This window comes from Squalius cephalus (genome assembly GCF_949319135.1).
Source record: "Squalius cephalus genome assembly, chromosome: 17".
NCBI lineage: Eukaryota > Metazoa > Chordata > Actinopteri > Cypriniformes > Leuciscidae > Squalius > Squalius cephalus.
Window position 1 is genome coordinate 16554552 of NC_137138.1, and position 20695 is coordinate 16575246.

The following is a 20695-nucleotide window of genomic DNA, read 5'->3' on the forward strand; positions in this document are numbered from 1 at the left end:
CTTTTGCGATATTTTCTAAATGTCAATAAAAAACTATTGTGAAATGACGCCGTTTCCATTAACCGATGTTATGCGACTGAAACATATTTTTTTTCCTAATAAGTAATTCCAAAAATCATGGCAACGGATGTTGGTAGGTTTAACATTTCTAGAATGGGGTTTTGATCTAAAACTGTTGCTAAAACTTTCTAAAAACAGTTAAACTGAAAGTGGCTCCTTCAACATTTTGACACTGCTGCTACAGCATGTAAATCTGCATATTCAGTGTAATTGATTCGCTGTGCTTGCCAATCAATAATCAAACTTCAAGATACATAGTTTCCTGTGACTACAATTCCTATGCAAAAAGTGTGAAAAAGACTGTGTGCAGCATTAAAAAGTAAAGTAAACACTTTATATTTGCGGCTTAGATGTAAATTTAACTATTATAATGACGGCTCGTAATGCTGTGATCTGATCTCAAAAGGCCTCTACAGAAAAATAAATCATAAAATGTAATATTTTCTGTATTTAGATGCACCAGTTTAAATATTACAATCTGCGCTTTGCAAGACTCTAAAAACATTAGGCTGGTCATTCACAATGTGACATTAATTATTGTAATTAATGTTATCGGCCAGTAATGCGAAACCAAAATCAAAAAGTGAAGCTATGAAGAACTTAAATGACATGAATTATTCTGCCACACAATAAAAACAAGTCATTATATTCTCAGCACTTGTGGGCAGATATGGGTGTGCACTATTTTGTACATAAACAAAGAACAGAAAAAACAATAATTATTGTGTTTACTAAATGCAGTATCGGCAGGCACTATTGCTATGATTTAATATCAAATGCTACAGAGTGCTGAAGTATACTGAAAATGAGCTCAGAAAGCAATTATTAGTGTCAAATATGTCTTTAGTGTTGAAACTTTAATGAGGGGGCATCTAAAGGCTGATGGGTTTGAGTGGTGATGCAGTACCTCTAGGAAGCTGACTGTGGGAGTGTTGTAGATCTTGACGTTGGTGGTATTAGCGTTAGGCAGCATCTGGCCGTCACGGAACCACGAAATGGAGGCGCCCGGGTGAGCGAGGGCCTCGCAGGTGAGGTTAGCCGGATTACCCTCCCAGGTGTACACCGCCACAGGGCCTTGGATCTTTGGAGCATCTGTAATTATACGCAGTGTCAGCAAAGTGCAACCAACACAAGGACTGTTATAGAGAAAGTCCTTGGGGCAAGAATATGATGGCTTCCAGCTGGCATATATTAACCATCATCCCCTCAACTACCTTTCAGAATTGCGATTTCTGAGATCTGCTATTACAGAGCAGGCGGTAGCTCTAGCATGAAGTCTATTGTCTGTTGTGAGTGTTGCTCACCTTGGCTAACTAGACTTTCCACTCCAGGATTGATACATGCAGTTGAGTAATCACATTTCCCATAAAGCTGTTGCGATAAGAAACATATCCACTCAAATCTTATCGCTATCTGAGGACCACAGGCTGCAACACCGCAGCTTAGATAATCTGGACACCCCAATGTCTCTCTTTGGATGAAACAGGCAATTAAATCTTATCACAACAGTGGCTGAAATGGATATTGGGAAATGTAAGGCTCGAAATGATTTCATGTGCAATTTTAGTGGAACACGTTTTTATTGTGTATGTAAGTAAACGGCAAAACTTTGCATTAAGATGCTTACTGATTCGACATGGCTAGAATTCGGCATGTCTTTCCTATTGGCTGCCAGCCCGAGACTCCATTTTTACTGTGAGGCTGAGCTCTATTTCAGTAAAACAACACATACTGTAAACAATCAAGCAAGCAAAAAAAAAAAAAAAAAACTCTTTAAAATGAAACCTTGAAGTAAAAAGTGGGAAATAAAACAGAGCAAGAAACTCCAGCTCAGACCGACTGAGTATGGGAGTGAACAATCTCATCTAGGATCATTTGAAGCAGACAAAGCACCTTTTCTTATCGCTAATTACTGCGAAACGCTCCATGCACTCAACCAAGAAGCTGATTACTCACAAACCGCGCTGTGGCAAACTGCATTTCCACACAATTTCTATCAATTGCACATTGTGATGCTATCTCAGGAACGGGAGAAGATTTTTGGGGCAAGAAAAATTAATCCAATTAGGCTTTCATTGCACTTCAAGCTTCACTCCCTCCCACTTTTCTGAATTAGATTGTGGGAATGCTTTAAAATGCACAAGCAGATGAAAATAACTTTAAAGCTAGCTTTACTGTAATTCTCTACCTGGCAAAATGGCACAAAAGTGCACTCAGCCAACTGCAGTGAACATAATCTGATAAAAAATAAGCGTTTGCTCTGAAAATTGAATTTTAAGAATGTGAAGATGGCAGTATTTCATTTCATATGAAGAGCTCTAACTGTAAGAAATAAGCCTGGAAATCAACTTTAATTTGTTTGAAACAGACATACAGTAAAAAAAAAAGAAGCCCTCAAACCATCTATTCCTATCAGTCTCTTTTGTTATAAACTCAAAAAAGAAGTAAAAAAGACTGATTGTTTCATATCATAAAAATTCACTGAATAGCATCTTTGAATATTCTGCTGAAAAGACCAGTTCCTTGCTGTGTAAGCTGGTTTATGCTGGTCTGGGGCGGGTTTAGCTGGTTGATCTACTGTTGGTTAAAAAGTTAAAAGTTAGTTAGTTAAGACTCTTATAGGCTATGTTCACAATGTCAGTCCAAATCTGATTATTTGTGTATCATATTGGAATATTATCTAAATTACTGACTGTAATCGCACTGTATTGCAATTGTTTGGATCGAATGTGTGTCCTGTGGCACTCTTTCGTTTTCTGGAATATCTGCATTGGTTTCTATGGAAATTACGTTGCGTTAGTAGGTATACGTCAAAAACAACAACAACAATGTGGATGGGTTTTCAATACAGATGTTGTCTTTTTTACAGCATGACAATGTGTAGCCACCGCACTGGACTACTGCGTCTTCTGAGACAGCGGCTAAAATGTAGCAGGCTGGTATGGCTGCTTTATTTCGTGCTGTCATCTTCGCCAGTCTTAAAATTCAACATGTCTCCATTATAATGTAATTTTCTGCTCGACCTGCACTGCAACACAACCTTGTTCATTTTCTAATGTAAAATTTCTGCAGCGACTTTCAGCATGTTCCCTATAACAACGTCTGATATGTTTACATTTTACGTGGCGTGAGAAAGTCACATAAACCATACGAAATCCGATTAGAGCGGTCAGACTAAAACGGATTTCCAGAAATGCGAATTGAATGGGATTTCGAACCACATATGAATGTAGTTTAAAACGGATTTGTAAAAAGCGCATTTCATGTGATTTTTTCGCCGTTCACACTTGCTAAATATGATTGGATTCCAATCGGATATGCACAAAAATCGGATTTGGACTAAACAAGGCTATAGATCCAGCATCCAAAACACAGTATTGCTGGCGTTTTCAGCAGGATAGTAGCCAAGAAAGACCAAAGGAACATTAAAAACACAAAATGTCCACTTTTTGAGCTTTGACACATTTGCCCTGACCACAAGACAAATAACCTACAAAGGACAAAGAAAGAAGTTAAGTGTTTAGCTTACAGCGCACTTCCAGGTACATGCTCTGGATGTCCTGACCAATGGAGTTGCGGGCAGTGCAGAGGTACTGGCCGGCATCGGTGAACTGCACGTACTTTAGAGTCAGAGAGGACACACGGGCATCACTGCGTACAATCACGTTACCATCCAGACTCTAGGGGAAAAAAATAAAAAGAGAGAGTGAGAGAAAGAAAAAGATATGTAAAACATAAGGAAATCAGTCAAAGTTAAACCTAAATGGCAGTGCTAGAGGCACAAGGGGGCCTTTAAAGTGATAGTTCACCCAAAAATGAAATGAAAATGAAAAATGTCATCATTTTCTCACCCTCATGTTATCATTTCTCACCCTCATGTTGGTTCCAAACCTGTGACATTCTTATACAGCATGAAACACAAAAGACGACATACTGAGGCTTCACAACAGACACAAAAGAACCATAAAACTATTGTAAAAGTAGTCCATTTAACTTCTATATATATATTCCAAGTTATTTGGGATGAGAAACCGATTAAATGTAAGAATTTCAAATAAAATCTTGACATTTACCTCTTAATGAAAGAAGCAGAAATCATTCAACTGATTCACTGAAAAGATCCGACTCAAAATAATGATTCAATTAAACCAAGGAAAGGTGTTCCAGTGAATAACAACTTTAGGTCTGTCGTACAGGTTTGCAAAGACAAGAGGGAGAGAAAATTATGACATTTTTTCATTTCTTCAGTGAAAAATGATCCAGATTCTTTATTTCATTCCTTCACACAACTACAGACGCCAGTTGAATGGAAGAGGGACGGTATTTCTTTGTTTCAGCCTCTGTCTTTGGGCTCAGGGGGGTATTTTGGGAGACAGTGAGGCAGGGATCAATAATGAAGTGGACCACACAGCAGGGGCCAATTTAAAGCCTTTTCTCCTCAAAGCCTATTTAAACAGCACAGCTGGGACAATCTGCTAACAGTTTTCCTCCTCGACTCCATCCCGCACATGAGCGCATGCTCTTTAGCTCGTTCTGCATTTACTCTGCTGCCCATCTCTGGTTACTATGGTGATCAGAGATCCTATGGTTGAAGGGGCTTTGAATTCGGCAATCAATAGGAGTTCCAGCTGTTACAATGAAAACACGGCATGCGCTTCATCGCGGCTCTGTGTTGTTTGCATTTCAAAGCCTTTCTTTCTAGCTTTCTTGGTAGTTTCACTAGATTTTAAAAGCAACTAAAAAGGCCCTTCAGATCAGCTTCCAAAAGGAGCGAATTCACATCTTTACCCTGCTAATTCTTTCATGCTTATTAAACATGAAAGCTTTTATGACCTCATGCTTATTGAGAACCACATGGAATATTTGTACTTTTCATTTGTCACACCACATAACCATTTAAAATGAAGTGAAGGCAAAATAAAGTGTTTAAAAAGTAAATGGTGACAAGCTAAAGGAACTACTTTAAGATACAGTTTCCAACTAAAGCACTAAGATGCCACACATTATTATTATTATTTATTTATTTTTAAATGAAATGTAAGAACATTACATTTGTTGTTTTCTCAAGAGCATGACATTTTCTTGACATGTGAAAAATAAATAAGGAGAAATTTCATCTGAAAATTTTGCTCTAACCTAACCTAACCCTACCCATAAGTTATCCCTAAAATCCGAGGGGAATGATAGATGAATAACACAGCACCTAACCCTGCTTGTAAGCCTAAACTATGACCTGTAAACTTGTTCCTCAAATCTGATTGGTTGATAGGAACGATGTTCCAGGCTCAACAAAGATGCTGATCCAGGAACATGTTGTATTGGTGAAATCATGTTCACCGTCTTAAAGTGAATGGACCTTAAAGCAACTTGAGGCAATTTTTTTAAAATATTTTTAATATATGGGTTATTTATTATTCCATATTTATAATAATTATAAATTATATAATATTTATTTTGGCTCTCGTTTTAATTGGCTACACATTTACAGTTGAGCACCTTCTGAATGGGACTGAAAAAAAGTCCATGGACGTGTTATCAATCAATCAGTCAATCAACTTTTATTTATATAGCACAATAAAAGCAACAGTAGTTGGCCATTGTGCTGTACAACAGGATAAATATCTTAAAAACAAAACCGACCGCAAAACAAATGATAAAGGGAGTTCACATCGGAACCACCAATTTGACAATTCAACATTAAAATCAAAATCAGTGAAAACAGGTAGGTTTTTAACTTAAAAAACCTTTATTTAAAAACAAACTCTGTGGATATTAGTCTTAAAGATACAGGAAGACTATTCCACAGTTTTGGACCAACAACAGAAAATGCACAGTCACCTCTCGTCTTCAGTCTTGATCTTGGAACCGTCAACAGTCTTTGTTGAGATAACCTCAATGATCTAGCACAGTCATTTAATTTCAAAAGATCAGAGAGATAGTTTGGAGCTAATTCGTTCATGGCTTTAAAAACAAAAAGCAGAATGTTATGCGTCAACTAACCATATGTTACACATACTGTACATTAGTGTTGGTTCCACATTGTAAACCTCAAAAGAAGAAATCAAATGGAAATCCACAGATTAATGACACTGATGTAATTTACAAGAAAATTAATTGACTGAGTGCATCTGACTTGGATAATGTGACCCATGTTAATCAGAGAGTGCAGCCTCTTCCATGAGAGGTTTAAATAGATTTATTAGTCATGCCAGCTGACACCATATTACTCAGTTAACAAACATGAGCTGCTCCTGTGCTGAAGCCAACAGCCACGATAATCACATGGATACTCAATCCCGTTCATTAGCTACAGGACATTTAGGGAGAAAGAATGTGTAGCTGTCACACCTTGATATTAACAATAAGCATTGTTGACATTCATAAGCAGTATTCAATGCAGCAGAATGAATAAAATAAGCCTGCGAGAGCTGGATGAGCTCTACATTTTCCGTGCTTAGCAGAGCGTACTTTGTTTTACCTATGCTACGACCTTGTTATTGGATGTACATGCATACTGAATTGAAAATGGAATGCTGTTTTGAGCATCGACTGCAAACAGCTCAGTGTATGATTCACATTTTTCTAAGTGAAGCTACTGCAAAATGTGAGCATTAGCGTGCACCTTTCATCAGTGCCACAGACGGTCCCCTGACAGCATGAAAAAGGCAGCCGGGAAATAAGACGTTTCTGAAACCTGCAGTGGCACTTCATTTATAAAGTGCCTGTTCAATGGTCAGTGAGAAATTTGACTGCGAGCGGAATGGAGTGTGCATGGCGCTGAAATCCAATCAATTCCCAAACTTGATTTAAGGTGTGGTGGCTTAGTCACGATCTGAGGGATTGAGTGCTTTAAGTAACAACCAGGGTCTCGACCATAAATTCCATCCTGCTTGTGCCTCACGTTCAGAGGGCTGTTAGCATGCAGGTCTGTCGAGCGAGTCCCCTCCCGTTGCATAGTAATTGACAGTAAGCCAGCATACGCAGAGACTCTCCTGTTTTATGTGTGTACGTAGGGCTGGTTGCATATAAACCTTCACGATTTCTTTGAACGTTAACCTTGAACGCTTCCGGCAAATCACTTTGTGCCTCTACCTCCTCGTCGGTTGTCAAATGCAGCAGAAAACAGCAGCGAGGAGAGAGAGAACGTTTCGGCTTACGTTTCAGCACAGAAATGCAATCGCGGGCCGGTGCGTATCTTATCTCGCCTAATAGAGAACGCAGGAAGCCCCATTCTGCCCATCCGTTTTTCCTGAAAGATCAGACAACCAACGGTGGATCAAAACCAGAGCTCACATTAAAAGGGCTTTTGTGTGAAAAAAAGGGATTTTTTTATTTTCCCTTAGGAGAAAATAGTAGGTGATGGCAATCATATTTGTATGACTGCACTGACATAGAGACAACGTTAAAAAAGGTGTTGCTGACTGTCTGTGAGGAAAGCGAGTCAAACGGTGTCCTGCACTTCACATTTCACGCTAGCACTCTAGCACAGACAAGATGGATCACAGTGTGTCCAAATGCGGATGAAAATAAATCTGAACTTTTGATAAAGATGGCCTAGCTTGAATTGATACAAGACATGTTGAGAAATAGTTGCCCTGAGGTGGTCTGCAGGAGTAAAAGTCTAGACAGTGAGCAGGATGGACATTCCAAGATTGAATGAAAATTAAATTAGAAAAAGGTCATATACTGTAGTACGTAAATACCGGTTACTGACATCCTTACTATTAGAGAGAGGAAATGATATATTAACTTGTAGAAGGGCAAATATCAGAATTGCAGAAATCAATGGAAGTGAAATATATACATACACACACACATATATATAAAATGATTAGCATAATCTTGCATGATTATTAGATATAACACATTAAAACTGATTCACTGCCATTTGAGTATGTCTGAAAAGCAGGTCTGTAATAAAAATGAACAGAACAGTTACTTTTTTAGGCTTAACTGTGTGATCACGTTTGATTGTAGAGGGTTTATTAAGCTACTAAAGTTATCCAGCTGTGAGCAGGCAGTGCTTTTCTCTTTTTCCAGTTCATGTTCGTGACTGATTAATAGTAGAAAAATAATAAGAGTGTGGCAGATCCATTTACATTTCAAGGCAAAAGTATTTGATATTCTGGCACATCACAGATAATTTTTTTTGTTCCTTCTGTATGCATTCACTAAAGACATTTCCAACAACTGTGTTTACATTAACACCTCGGCATGATGAACAAGAAGTGCATTTGTCCATTCTTGCATGAAGCGTTACGTGGAGGCACGAATGCACTTCACAGCGCACGCGCACAGTATGTGCGAGCAATGAACATTCAAAGGCAGCCGCCTGTCAGTCACACAACACTCGAGTCAGTAGTGCTTATAATGTAAAAAGATTGTACAACTGAATTTTTAGTCTTTAACTCGCAAACTCTTAACTATTCCAAAACTCTTGATGCAGTCATTTCCTTGTCTTTGACTCAGAGGAAAAGCGCATGTTTAAAGAACCATGTTTCTTTTTATCTGTACTCCTGAGGATTAAAAACACGAAGTGATGTGTGGGCAATCCCATAACTGCGGCCTTTCATCTCAGCAGATCAGATAAACAGTCCTTCCCACACAATCCATATGCATCTGAATCATTCTTAATCAGCAGTGCAGAACACAGATGAATTCTCTCTCTGACAGATGAATAAAGCAAGTAAAAGAGTAACATTTCAGATTCAAGAATACAATCACTTGCTCATACTGTGCATCTACAGCTTAAGTCAACATGAAATCAAAACGAACCTATTTACTTTCTTCTTAATGCAAGTTCCTGGTGTACTGTGGATGATTATTCTTAATAATCATAATGTATTTTCCCTTTCCACTGATGATGCAAGCTTTTGGACGATGTTCACCATTAACCAGGCAAGATTTTAACTAAAACATTTGGGGCCCTATTTTAACGATCTGAAACGCCCGGCGCAAATCTAAAATGGGTTGGTCTGAAGTAGCTTCATTATTCATAGGTGTGGTTTGGGCGTAACGTGAAATAAACCAATCAGAGCGACATCTCACATTCCCTTTAAGAGCAGACGCGCTTTTTCCTTGGCGTATTGCTATTATAGGAGGAGAGGAGGAGAGGAGAGCAACGCTCTCGTCACGGCCGTAAAAGAGAGAGAAGTGACATTGGGATGGAGAAACACACCCAAATTAGCTTTGGTTAAACAGGTATATAATAATGTGGGTAAATGTGTAAGCTAGATGTATGCTTTTATAATAAATTGTCTATCTATCTATCTATCTATCTATCTATCTATCTATCTATCTATCTATCTATCTATCTATCTATCTATCTATCTATCTATCTATCTATCTATCTATCTATCTATCTATCTATCTATCTATCTATCTATCGCTTGTAATAATATGATTTGCAAAAATGAAAACTGCTGCTTCTGTGTAGATTAGAGAATCAAAGTGTATGCGCGCTGTGCACGCTATACATTATGGTCAAGCATGCGCCCTTAAAATAGCATAATGAACAACGCGCCACTGACTTTAGACTAGGTTTTTTCTGGCCAGTGGCGCAATTGTTTTATGGAACAGTAAAATAGCACCAGGGATTGTTTGCGCCGGAACACGCCTCCTTTTTTGCGCTGAACCGCCCAGGGAGCGCAAGTTCATTCCCTAGTTTAGCGACGTGCTTCTGTGGAGGGAAAAGCGCGCTTTGCGCGGGTGCAAAATAGGAATGAAACATGCGTCGGTGTACAAAGTCAATTGCGCTGGGTGCAAGATAGGGCCCAAGGTCTGGTATGCATCTTCTTTTCCCAACTACAAATGGATAAAATACAGTCTACAAAATGCATCCTGTTTAACACAAATGCGCCACATTACAGAAGTAAATTGAGTTTCACGTTGACTTTTTAAGTTATTCATTTCTGACATGTGGCGTACGAGTTTTAGTATGGCATAAGTGATGGTTAGTATATTTATGTTAACAGAAGCTTGTGCTGTCTGAAGCTGGATTTGGTTATAGCTGTGTTAGTGTCTCCTTTAGTGCTGCTACATTCCCCTGTCTGAGTCTATGGGAGAACACTGAGTGTTGGCTCATACTCTAAAGAAGTACCTGGCATGTTTCAAGGCTTGAAGCCCTTGCTTTAACACCCTCTCTTTATTTTCTTCCTCAGTCCCTTGAGAAAGTTTGTCCAAGGGGAATTCGTAAAGGGAAAAAAAGGGCTCAGTTATTCTACTAAATGAGAAGAAATAAAAACTTCACAGCTTAGAAAGACCCAATAGGATTGTCACAATTTCTGTTTATAGAAGCTATCCAAAAAAGAGCAATATGCTGCCTATAAAGAAAAGAAATGACATGACAATCATTGTAAACGAGGGATGCCATTTCATCAGATGTGATGTGTGTGGGTGTGTGTGTGTGTCTACAGGATTTCGAGGGTAAAAGAGAGCCAACACTTGATGTTCTAGAGTGATAAAGGACTTCTCTAGGATTAGTGAGCATCCTGGCTAGGTTTGAAGCAGCCCTACCTTGTGTTTCTCAGGTCGAGTCCATGAAGCCTGGGAGGATAGATACATGTAAAGCAAAACATGACAGAAATGAGAAAAAGCCTTAAAAAGAAAAATCAGCAGGCGCTCAATTAGACAGGCATCACACATGCACGTTATTCAGAGCAGACAGCTTGTGAAGCTCCAAAGACAACTTGACTTTAATCAAATCAAAAAATGTTTTAGTACTTGTACCATACCCACAGGCAATAGACTTCTAAATAATAAACTGACTTTTATTTTGTATTTGTTTATGTGTGTGTGTATGATATATATAAATGGGCGACATATTTATTGTCATGGAGTTTCCCGATGTGAGCCATCAGCTAGTCAGGCCTTCACAGAGAGCGCACGTCCATAGCGAGATCCAAATCCACATGAATGGCTCGTTCAAAGCTAGTTTACTGTCTAGTAAACGTTGGAAACCTATTTATGTTAATCCTGACTGCCGATGAACACATCATGTGAAAGAAATTTTTCTTGCTTGCACCGACTGAAAACACACATGAGAAACACCATGAGATTGCAGTAGGCTACTGAACATTGAACGGGCCATTCATGTGGATTTGGATAAAAAAACAGTCTTTGATGCCGTGCAGGTGGTGCCGTTGATGCCGTTTAACCCTTCACAGTGGCGTAGTGCATGATTATTTATTAAAAAATAATAATAATTATTTGTAACACTTTACAATAAGGTTCATTAGTTAACTATCTAGTTAACATGAACTAAGAATAAACAATACTTCGCAGCATTTATTAATTTTAGTTCATATTAATTTAAACATTTACTAATACATTATTAAATCAAAAATTGTATTTGTTAACATAAGTTAATGCACTGAGTGTGAACTAACATGAACAGTCAATGACTTTAACTAACATTAACAAAGATTAATAAATACTGTCACAAATGTATTGCTCATTGTTAGTTCATGTTACTTAATACATTAACTAATGTTAACTAATGAACCTTATTGTAAAGTGTTACCTAATTATTATTAGGCTACGTGTATTATTAAATTAATACTAAAATTAATACAATAATTTCATAGTGCATCACCATATAACCGACACACTGCGAGGATAAAAAGATTAGTTAGATTAGCTCTTCATCAAAAACAACTTCAACACGAATGCTTCTCGATTTATTAAAATCACATTTTTTTCACTATGGACCACAAGAGAAATATTTCAACATTTCAAGAAAGTCAATTTGATTAATCTCCTATGGTCTCTGAGAGAATATGCGCTGTTAATGCAGCGTCAGATTTTTACTTACAGTTTCTGTAGTGAATAATTGACTGTGGTTTGAGACTTCTTCACCAGCATAACTCTCACACAAAGATTGCACATTGCTGGCGTGATATGATATCCACTGGCTCGCCATCATTGTTTAAAATGGAAAAATGTTTTGAATATTGCGACATGGCGTTTTTCTTTATCACCAGTTGCTCGCAAAATGATGGACAATGACTCACATTTTGTGTGCGTCATTTCCTGAGATAATAAATTAAAGTCCCCCTGTAGTCAATCATTTTATCCCTTAAAACTCATCTTTGATCGCCCAAAATTACATATTTAAACGAGTTTTCTTCATCCCTTAAAATAGCTTAAATGTAACTCTACATCCTTGCCTCATTAGGTATACGTGGTTCTATGAATATGCAAATTAGCCCCGCCTCTTGTTTTCACCACAGGGGGCTTTAAGTAAATTATTAAATACATGAGTAAATAAACAAGAAGGTAAATAAACAAGTAACAAGCAAACTCAAACTCGTTTGCTAAAAGTTTCAGTGAATAATTTGCTGATGCATTTACAAAAAACTTGATTTTTTTCTTGCCCCCGATGCATTTCTTGTTGCCCATGTATATATATGACCTTGAACTAACCTTGTGTCACACACGACGAGAGGCACATAGTCAAAACATCAAGTGTGCCAATTTATTTTTTAATCTGAACAACAATCATACTGGATAGAAAAGGACACATATAGGCCATTTGCAGGCAAGTAAATCATATTATGACTCAAACATGAGTGGATGCTCAAACATCCAGGTGACATGCGTATGATCTTGTTAATAAGAAAGGTCAGACCCCCCCCCCCCCATCCCCCCACAATCCATCAAAATGCCACAGCAATAATGGCAGTCCATCAATAATTAATAACACAATAGGAATACATTTGAAATGATGCACACCTTGACACCAAAGCAATATGTCCAAGATCTACTGCCTGTGATGCTAACTGTGATCACCTCATTCATTTCGTCTATGTCCCATAAGTCACAGGCAGCAGCTTTGAGCCTTAACGAGAGTCATTCTTCCATTTGACAACATAGATCCCTGTATTCTTTGAACGGGACAGTGATGAGTAGTTTTCAGTGAAGGTTTTTATACCTTCCACTCATTTGTTAACCAGAAATCAATCAATGACGTTGCCATCTGGAATTGCATCGCCGAGAATTTGCATGACTCACAATAGAGGCTGTTGAGGACGTGACTCCAACCACTGATAAATCAAACAGACATGAATAGCAGACAACCTACCCATTTGACTTATGACAGAATGACAACGATTCCATGAAAGCTTGCTCATCATGAAGGCAGCATTCTATTATTTCAACCGCTAATCACACAGTTTGGAAATCTGTCGCAGATAAGTGGGATTTCAGGATTCATTATGAAATCTGACACTGATCAAGCAGAATAATTTGTGATTAAAGAAACTACTGTAGTCTGCTGAGTTCCAGGTAAATATTTAAAACAGTTAGTTTCACTTGAACAAAGCACAGCATTTTTTAAACCACTTAGGTCTTTGTCTCAAGTGAATCAATTGAGTCGTTTGTCGGATGACAGTTAAAAGTAGTCTCGTGTAGCCATACTTTGGATAACTGCATCTGTCTGGTCAACTTTGCAGCTTATTCTGACAAAGTACAGCCCACTTAGACTAGATGAAATAGTTTGATTGATATCTGAAGTGATCACAGTTGACAGGAAAAATGTGCATAAATGCATGAAAAACTATGAAAGCCTGTTTCCACCTCAGAGTAAAATTGTATTTATTAACTATTTCTCCTAATTGAAAGTTAAAGGGAAAGTGAAGTGGCGTGTAGCCAAATGTGGTGTCACATACTCAGAATTTGTGCTCTAATAGTGACTTTATTTTTCACAATATGTCTTTTTTGGGACAAATTTACTAAACAGGACAAATTAGCATGAGAGCGCAGAAAGGGAAAAAAAAGCGCAGATGGCAGTGGAAAGTTCTGCGCGTGATCTACTGACGACGTGCAAATTAAAGAACACAGATGCAGTCGGATCATTTCCATAATGATCCATAATGATTCCCAAGAAGACCAATGCAATCTACCAAAAGCGGCGCCAATTAGCATCTGGTTTAAGACATGCTTTTTTGGGTGGTAAATAATAGCACAAATATCAATAAATTGACAAGCGCAAACCTTAATAAATCCCCTTGCATGATTCATTTAAATACTCTCCTCCCATAAATTTTGCGTCTGAAAGAGAAACTCTAATAAATGCATATTCAATTAGATCAGCCGCAGACCACGCCTTTTCAGCGCTAATTGTACACTGCATGTCTTTAGTAAATCCTGACAGTAGTCTTAAAGAGGGTTTGCACTGGAGAAAGCTGTTAGTAAATCTGACCCTATATTTCACAAATGTGACTTGATTTAATATTTATCTCATTATCACTTTAAAAAAAAAAAAAAACTTATTTCACTTATCACTTTTTTTTTTTTTAAGGTGGTAACGGGCTTGCATAGAAAACTGTAAAGAAAAAAAAAAGAACAGAAGAACTTGCGAGATAGAGTAAGTGCTAGCCATTTTTTGTCAAATATGCATCAGACAGTAGCATATCATCCGACTCCGGGGTCAAACTACAGCAAATGACACTTGAAAATATGACTGACATAGTGTTAGACAACTAAACCTTAGTTCCTACAACAAGCCCATCTGAATTCACAGGCCACTCTTGTTTTACAGTGGCTTGACATCCTTTATTCCTCTATTGATTTAATCACTTGCTCAATGACAGCTTGTCAAAAGGTTACAGGAGGTTAAAACCTTGAGTTTGGCACCTGCTTCTGCTATCTTGGCAGGTCGACCCCCTTCTCTTAAAAAACAATCCTGTTCACGAACTCTCCTGTTGACCTTTAAAACAGAACCTCTGTCTTATTACTCTCTGCATGCATATAAACAGCCTCGGGATGACACTGATCTGTAAAGAGCAGCAAGATTATCTGTCCATGAAAATAAACTTTCGAAGTCACATAAGAGAAATAACAAATCTTAAAAGGTTTTTTTGCAGGTGCTTCTGCAACATGGTTATCCCGGCAGGGGTGCGTGTTAATGGTTCTGAGTGCATAGACACAGGGTAGTCTGCTTAAAGCATTAGCAGGGCATAGCATGGACCGTACTGACCTCAGATCAGCAGGGGTGCCATTAAGAAACTATCCTTAGAGAAAGGGCAGCTTGGCACTGGACTCCACAATAAGCTAGCAGCCCTGAAATGCCTCTTTTGATTGTATGATTCATACAGTAGCTGTGTCAAGGACAGCTCACTAGGTCCCAGAGAGAGCGGCTTAAATTATAAATGAAGGGACAGCGACTCCACAGAAGTCCTCATCTTCATTTAATGTTAAGTCCCTTGACTCATGTGATTTTCAATGCATAACACTGAGTAACTATTGTTTTTACGAGATAGTTCATTCAAATTTTGTCTTTTTTTTACTCACTCTCATGTCGTTCCAAACCCATTTGCTGTTGCTTATTTCTGTACAACACAAACAAATAATTTTCTTCTTACACATTTTTTTTACCGATACAATGGCAGTTCATAGTGACTACAGCTGTCATTTTTTTTATAAGATTGTTTAAGAAGCTTCTATAGATATTAGCCTATTATGCTCACCAAGGCTGCATTTGTTTGATCAAAATACAGTAAAAACTGTAATATTGTGAAATATTATTACAACTTAAATGAGCTTTTCCCCCCGATTTTAAAATGTAATCTTTTCCTGTGATGGCAAAGCTGAATTTTCAGAAGTCATCAGTGTCACTTGATCCTTCAGAAATCATTCTAAAATCCTGATTTAATGCTCAAGAAACATTTACAGTGTTGGTGCCATATTTGATTTAAAAGCTGCTCTCGAGGTGCAGTGAATATGACAATTATCAGTGCATAATGACTTGCACTGAGGTCTGTTATAGCAATTTCAGTCATTATTTTATTGTGTATTAGGTCTGTTTAGGAGCTTGGCTGATGTGGTCACTATGAACTCTCGATGTATGGAAAAATGAATCAAAGTTCTAATTTCGTGTTCAGCTGATAAACCAAACAGCGTACAGGTTTGGAACAATGTGAGGGTGAGCAAATGATAACAGAATTTTAATTTTTAATTTAGCTATTCCTTTAATGGCCTTTCCTTCTGGATGAATAATCAAAAATGTGCCTCTTCTGTCAGAAAGTGACATCTTTGTGAACTCTCATTTCATCCAACAGGCAGAACAAAAAGCAGACAGAGAATCTTCCATGATGTAGTTTCTCTTAGTGTTCAGGGGAGACCAATCTGTTCCAGTCCGACTCAGACATGGCTCATTTGGTAGTCACAGCTTTCTGACTTCTCTGAGGTTTCTGTGCATTTCTGACTTATTCAGATGCTGGAAATTTGTGGTTGGGAATACAGGACACATATTAGAGACAGAGGATTTAAGTAGACTGCAGACATACTTATGACTCATCAATCCATATTAACACACCAGCTCACCTACTAAAGGCCCTGGGGCAAGATTCACGAAACATTCTTGAGAATAAAATTCTTCTTAACTGCTATTTTCTTCTCATTTTCTAACTTAGAAAAATATAAGAATATTTTGTATTCCCAAAATCTTTTCTTAAGAATGTTCTTATCCTTTTTTCTTAAGATGTGCTTCATATTCCTGAAAGGAATGTTCTTAAAAATAATTGTAAAAAACATCTCAAAGTTAAGATAACCTCCAACCTGTCTTAAATACACAAAAGTAAGATGTTTAATGAAATTACTGGGTTGTTTCCAATATTAAGCATTGCAATATAAACTAGCTAGCCTACATATAATACACATTACTAGTACCATGAATGTGGACGAGTGCACTGACACTGATCGATCATTTGCACGTATACATGATGCGTTCACTCTAGCTCGAAGCACTAGCGAGGACGCATTCACAGATTACAGGCTGTTCTCATTGAGGCTCTCTTGCCTATCCGAGGACCTATTTAGATATAGCAAAAAAATCAATGGAAATTATTTTACATTGGTGGTGTTCCTGTTATATAAGCTGTTCGGACTATGCATTACGTGACAATAACCACAGATCACACTTACTATTACATATCACGCATTTCATTTATTGAAAGCGGTGATGAGGCCCCATTGACTTAAGGTACGCCTCATTACACACTGCCTGCACATTTCACTTTAAGGCAATCCTCGGGCGGCCATCAAAAGATACAAGCATACATATAGCACGATCTGTCTGAATACTCGATTCTCATTGGTTGGAATTGTTGAATGCACAGGTAGTTCCAGTCAGCGAACACAGAAAAATACAGAAGCACTGAAACTCGTTGACAATGTTGCACTGCAACTTTTGTCAATACAATAGCTTCACTACTTAATTGCTAAATTATAAAAATCATGCAATGCACACCTAGCTGTAGATTATCCCTTACACATACATACACAGGCTCCAAATGTATCATTTTTTGACCCATATCAGCCAAAGATCAAAATTTACTGGTCATAGATATTTTTACTGCTGAAAATATTTACTCCAGTGAGACTGAATTATACATATTTACATATATTTTTTGACAGTTGACGTTTTTTAACAGCTATGGAATTTATTTTTCGTTTATTATGTGTTTTAATGTTGTTTGTCAATTTTCAGTTACTGTTAGTCACCATAACATCAAAATCAACATTTTTTAATTTGTATGGAATATTGTTGTATTTATTATAATCAATGTATCTGTGCATATCATAAAAAAAATCATATGCACTCACATGCACATAATATTTATTCAAAATAACTTCTCCCTTCTGAAATGACATCTCTTCTCTGATGACTCACATGACATCACAATAGCAAACCACAACGATCCAATCAATCAAAGTCCAGCCATACATTTTTTCTTGTTCAAGAAGCCGTTTGACTCTGATATATGTCAAAATAGGGAAGAAAAGATTACGTCAACCTCCGTTTCATGCAAACTTTCATTTTGGTGAAACCCATTTACACCATATATGTGTGAACACTCATACAATATTTTCTGATGCAAATTGTTGTGCTAGTACCTGATCAACAATGATTTTGTGAGTGTTAACACTTAATTCTTCTGGAAGAATGAGGAAAATGAGAAAATGGAAAATGAAAGCCTCAATTCACTGCATCCTGTAGATGAGTTGAGAGACGAGTGCATATCAACAATATCAGCACTAATGAACTGCTAGAAAAAACCCTGCATGAAAATCCAGGTTAATATAGTTTGCAATTTTGAACATGGTAGCTGGTTTCTAGATGGTCTAAGCTGGATATTAACTAGTCAAAGAGCTGGTCAAGATGGCCTAACAAAATACTAGCTACCAACTTGATTTAGTTGTTTTTTGGAACATATTTGCTGATCCACCTACTGACGATGACAAGCTTGGATGCAGCTACTGGCCTGCTTAGACAGGTTGCATATAATATGTTCTAAAATAAAAGGTTAAGTGATTTTGTTTGTTTAAACACAGTTTAAGTCCTTTCCTAACATCAAAATGAACTAAATCACATAATCAAACTGTAACAGTCACCAGCTAGAGTGCCCTTGAGAGCCACCAGAGGGCACTACACATCATTCCCTCACAAACTACATTTCCCATAATCCTTTGCCCAGACTAATCAGCCATGATCACATTCACCTGTATGTCTTTAACTTGTTTAGCTCACCCCATATAAGCCTGGTTTTCACATTCATTCCCTGCGAAGTCTTGTTAGTTGTTTACACTGCATCTCTGAGCGTTTCCTCTGTTTTCCACATTCCTGGTTTTTGATATCTGCCTGTGTCCTGGTTTTCCCGTTCCTGTCTCACCCTCTGGATTTGTTTGTTTGATTGGACTGATTTACTGTGCTCTGACCTCTTGCCTGTTTTAGACTACGATTGTGGATTACCCTTTCAATAAAACTGCATTTGGATCCTCAACCTTTGTGTCTCAGAGCAGTTCGTGACACAAACATTGTTTACAAGATTAGGCCTTTAAGTGGACATTCACAAATGGATCTAACCACTTTTGTAACCAAGTTGCTACAAGTGCAAAACGCTCATGGGAAGTATGGAAGTCACACAACAGTCAAATATCAATTCAGAGCAGCATGACAAACCAAGACTGTGATCATTTCTTAAAAAAAGCATATCCATCTGGCATTCTGAGTGGAGGACCAACAATAAAAATTATCATAAACGAAGAAAGCCTTCATTGTACAGCTGGAATTCTTTTTTTTCTTTGACAGCTATGAATATTGGCTTGACTAGCACGAGATAATACAATGCAAACACAAGGAAGGATGCAATCTGGTGGGCTATTGTCAAATATCATCTTCATAGTGAACCAGATGTACACGTAAACATAAGGTGCTTTTTCATAGTCCACCTACACAACGTAGCCCACCAGCAGGAGGAGAGAAAACCGGTCGCTTCCCAAGTATTGCTGGCATATAAACAGGGTTACCAGTGGCATTTTCTAATAATACATGAAGGATTGTACAGTATGTAAGGAATGATTCGCATGATGCCTTGTGGATTTGATGCATACAGTATAATTAAAGTATGGCAGCGTCTATTTACACAAAGTGAAAGTAGCATATTTTCTTAGCTATACATGATATTTATACTAAGTTTAAATAGCAATAGATTCTATTTACACTAAGTGCAAGAAGCAATAGATTCTATTTACACTATGTAAAAATAGCAGTATTTTCATTGCAATAAGTGTAAAAAGTTAGATGCTGTTTATACTTATAAATAGTGGCAGATACTATTTGCACCTCAGTGTTGTTGTACATTACACGGTATGCAAAAACATAGAGTGTAAATTATTATGTTAATGTTAATTAAAATTATTAAATTGACAATAAAGCCCTCCCTATAACTACACCTAACCCTAAACACTTTATTATTAAACACACGTTAGACACTATATATCCACTTTGCCAATACTTTCTTAATTTTTATTGAAAATAAATGCCTTTCCGATCTGATATGTGATGGGAAAAGGGAGTAGAGTGAGAGCGAGCAAAAGGCGCATTCAAACTCGGGTCGATTTACATCAAAACTTTCTGCCACGCATCTTTCCTGAACGCTATTGCGACTGTTGACAATGCAGCGTCTTCCGTAATTTTGTGTGGCCCAACCAGACGTCAGTGTGCGGAGTTAGTGTAAATAGCCTCTGCCAACAAGGCGGGCTATTTGCACTAAGTGTAAAAAGACACTCCGTTTAAGTATTACCAAAAAAAAGATTTGAGGCTTCAGAGACTTGTAAACATGCCTGGACTTCACAACTGCCTACTGGGCCGAAACCCACTAACAACAACCTCACATTTCCCTAACTATGACTGGATATGTAGGATAGTTTTTTTCTGAGAGAGAGGAAGAGGAAAGAAAGTTTGAAGTGGTTGGGGGCTCCCCATCAGGCTGAGAAGCAGTAAGAGCTTTTAGCAGCTGTCGATGAATCCTGCTCGCTGTACAATGATGAAATATGAACTAAAATGGAGTATTTTGAGGCTGTTAATTAGATAGCCTGCTTGACTAAATCAGAGAAGTTCAGACTCCAGCAGAGCGTAGTGGCAGAGAGCCCGAGCGCTGGTGAGCCTGCTGCTTCTGAGACATAAAAAGTATTTTACTCACTAACATAGGCCTACAGAAATCAGGAGAACTCCTAAAAATGTGTATGGTGTTGTTTTGAAACCTCTAGAGCAAACACTGCATTTTTTTTTTAATCAGGGTGATTAAATCAGAAATTTTTAACATTTTGGTCAATCGCAATATGCTACACACAA

At 37.7% G+C, this 20695-nt stretch overlaps 1 protein-coding gene across 6 annotated transcripts in view; it reads right to left on the reverse strand.

Moving 5' to 3' along the window:
- ncam1a (neural cell adhesion molecule 1a) overlaps window positions 1-20695 on the reverse strand; it is a 227534-nt gene that overhangs the window by 42500 nt on the left and 164339 nt on the right. For 3 of the 6 annotated variants that reach the window (XM_079846615.1, XM_079846613.1, XM_079846614.1), the window contains exons 9-11: window positions 10576-10605; window positions 3590-3740; window positions 968-1152 (exon numbers count right to left, since the gene is read on the reverse strand). In XM_079846615.1, coding sequence (XP_079702741.1) covers window positions 968-1152; window positions 3590-3740; window positions 10576-10605 — 366 coding nt within the window. The remainder of the gene's footprint in view (window positions 1-967; window positions 1153-3589; window positions 3741-10575; window positions 10606-20695) is intronic. The other 3 variants (XM_079846616.1, XM_079846618.1, XM_079846617.1) reach the window with 1 other exon arrangement.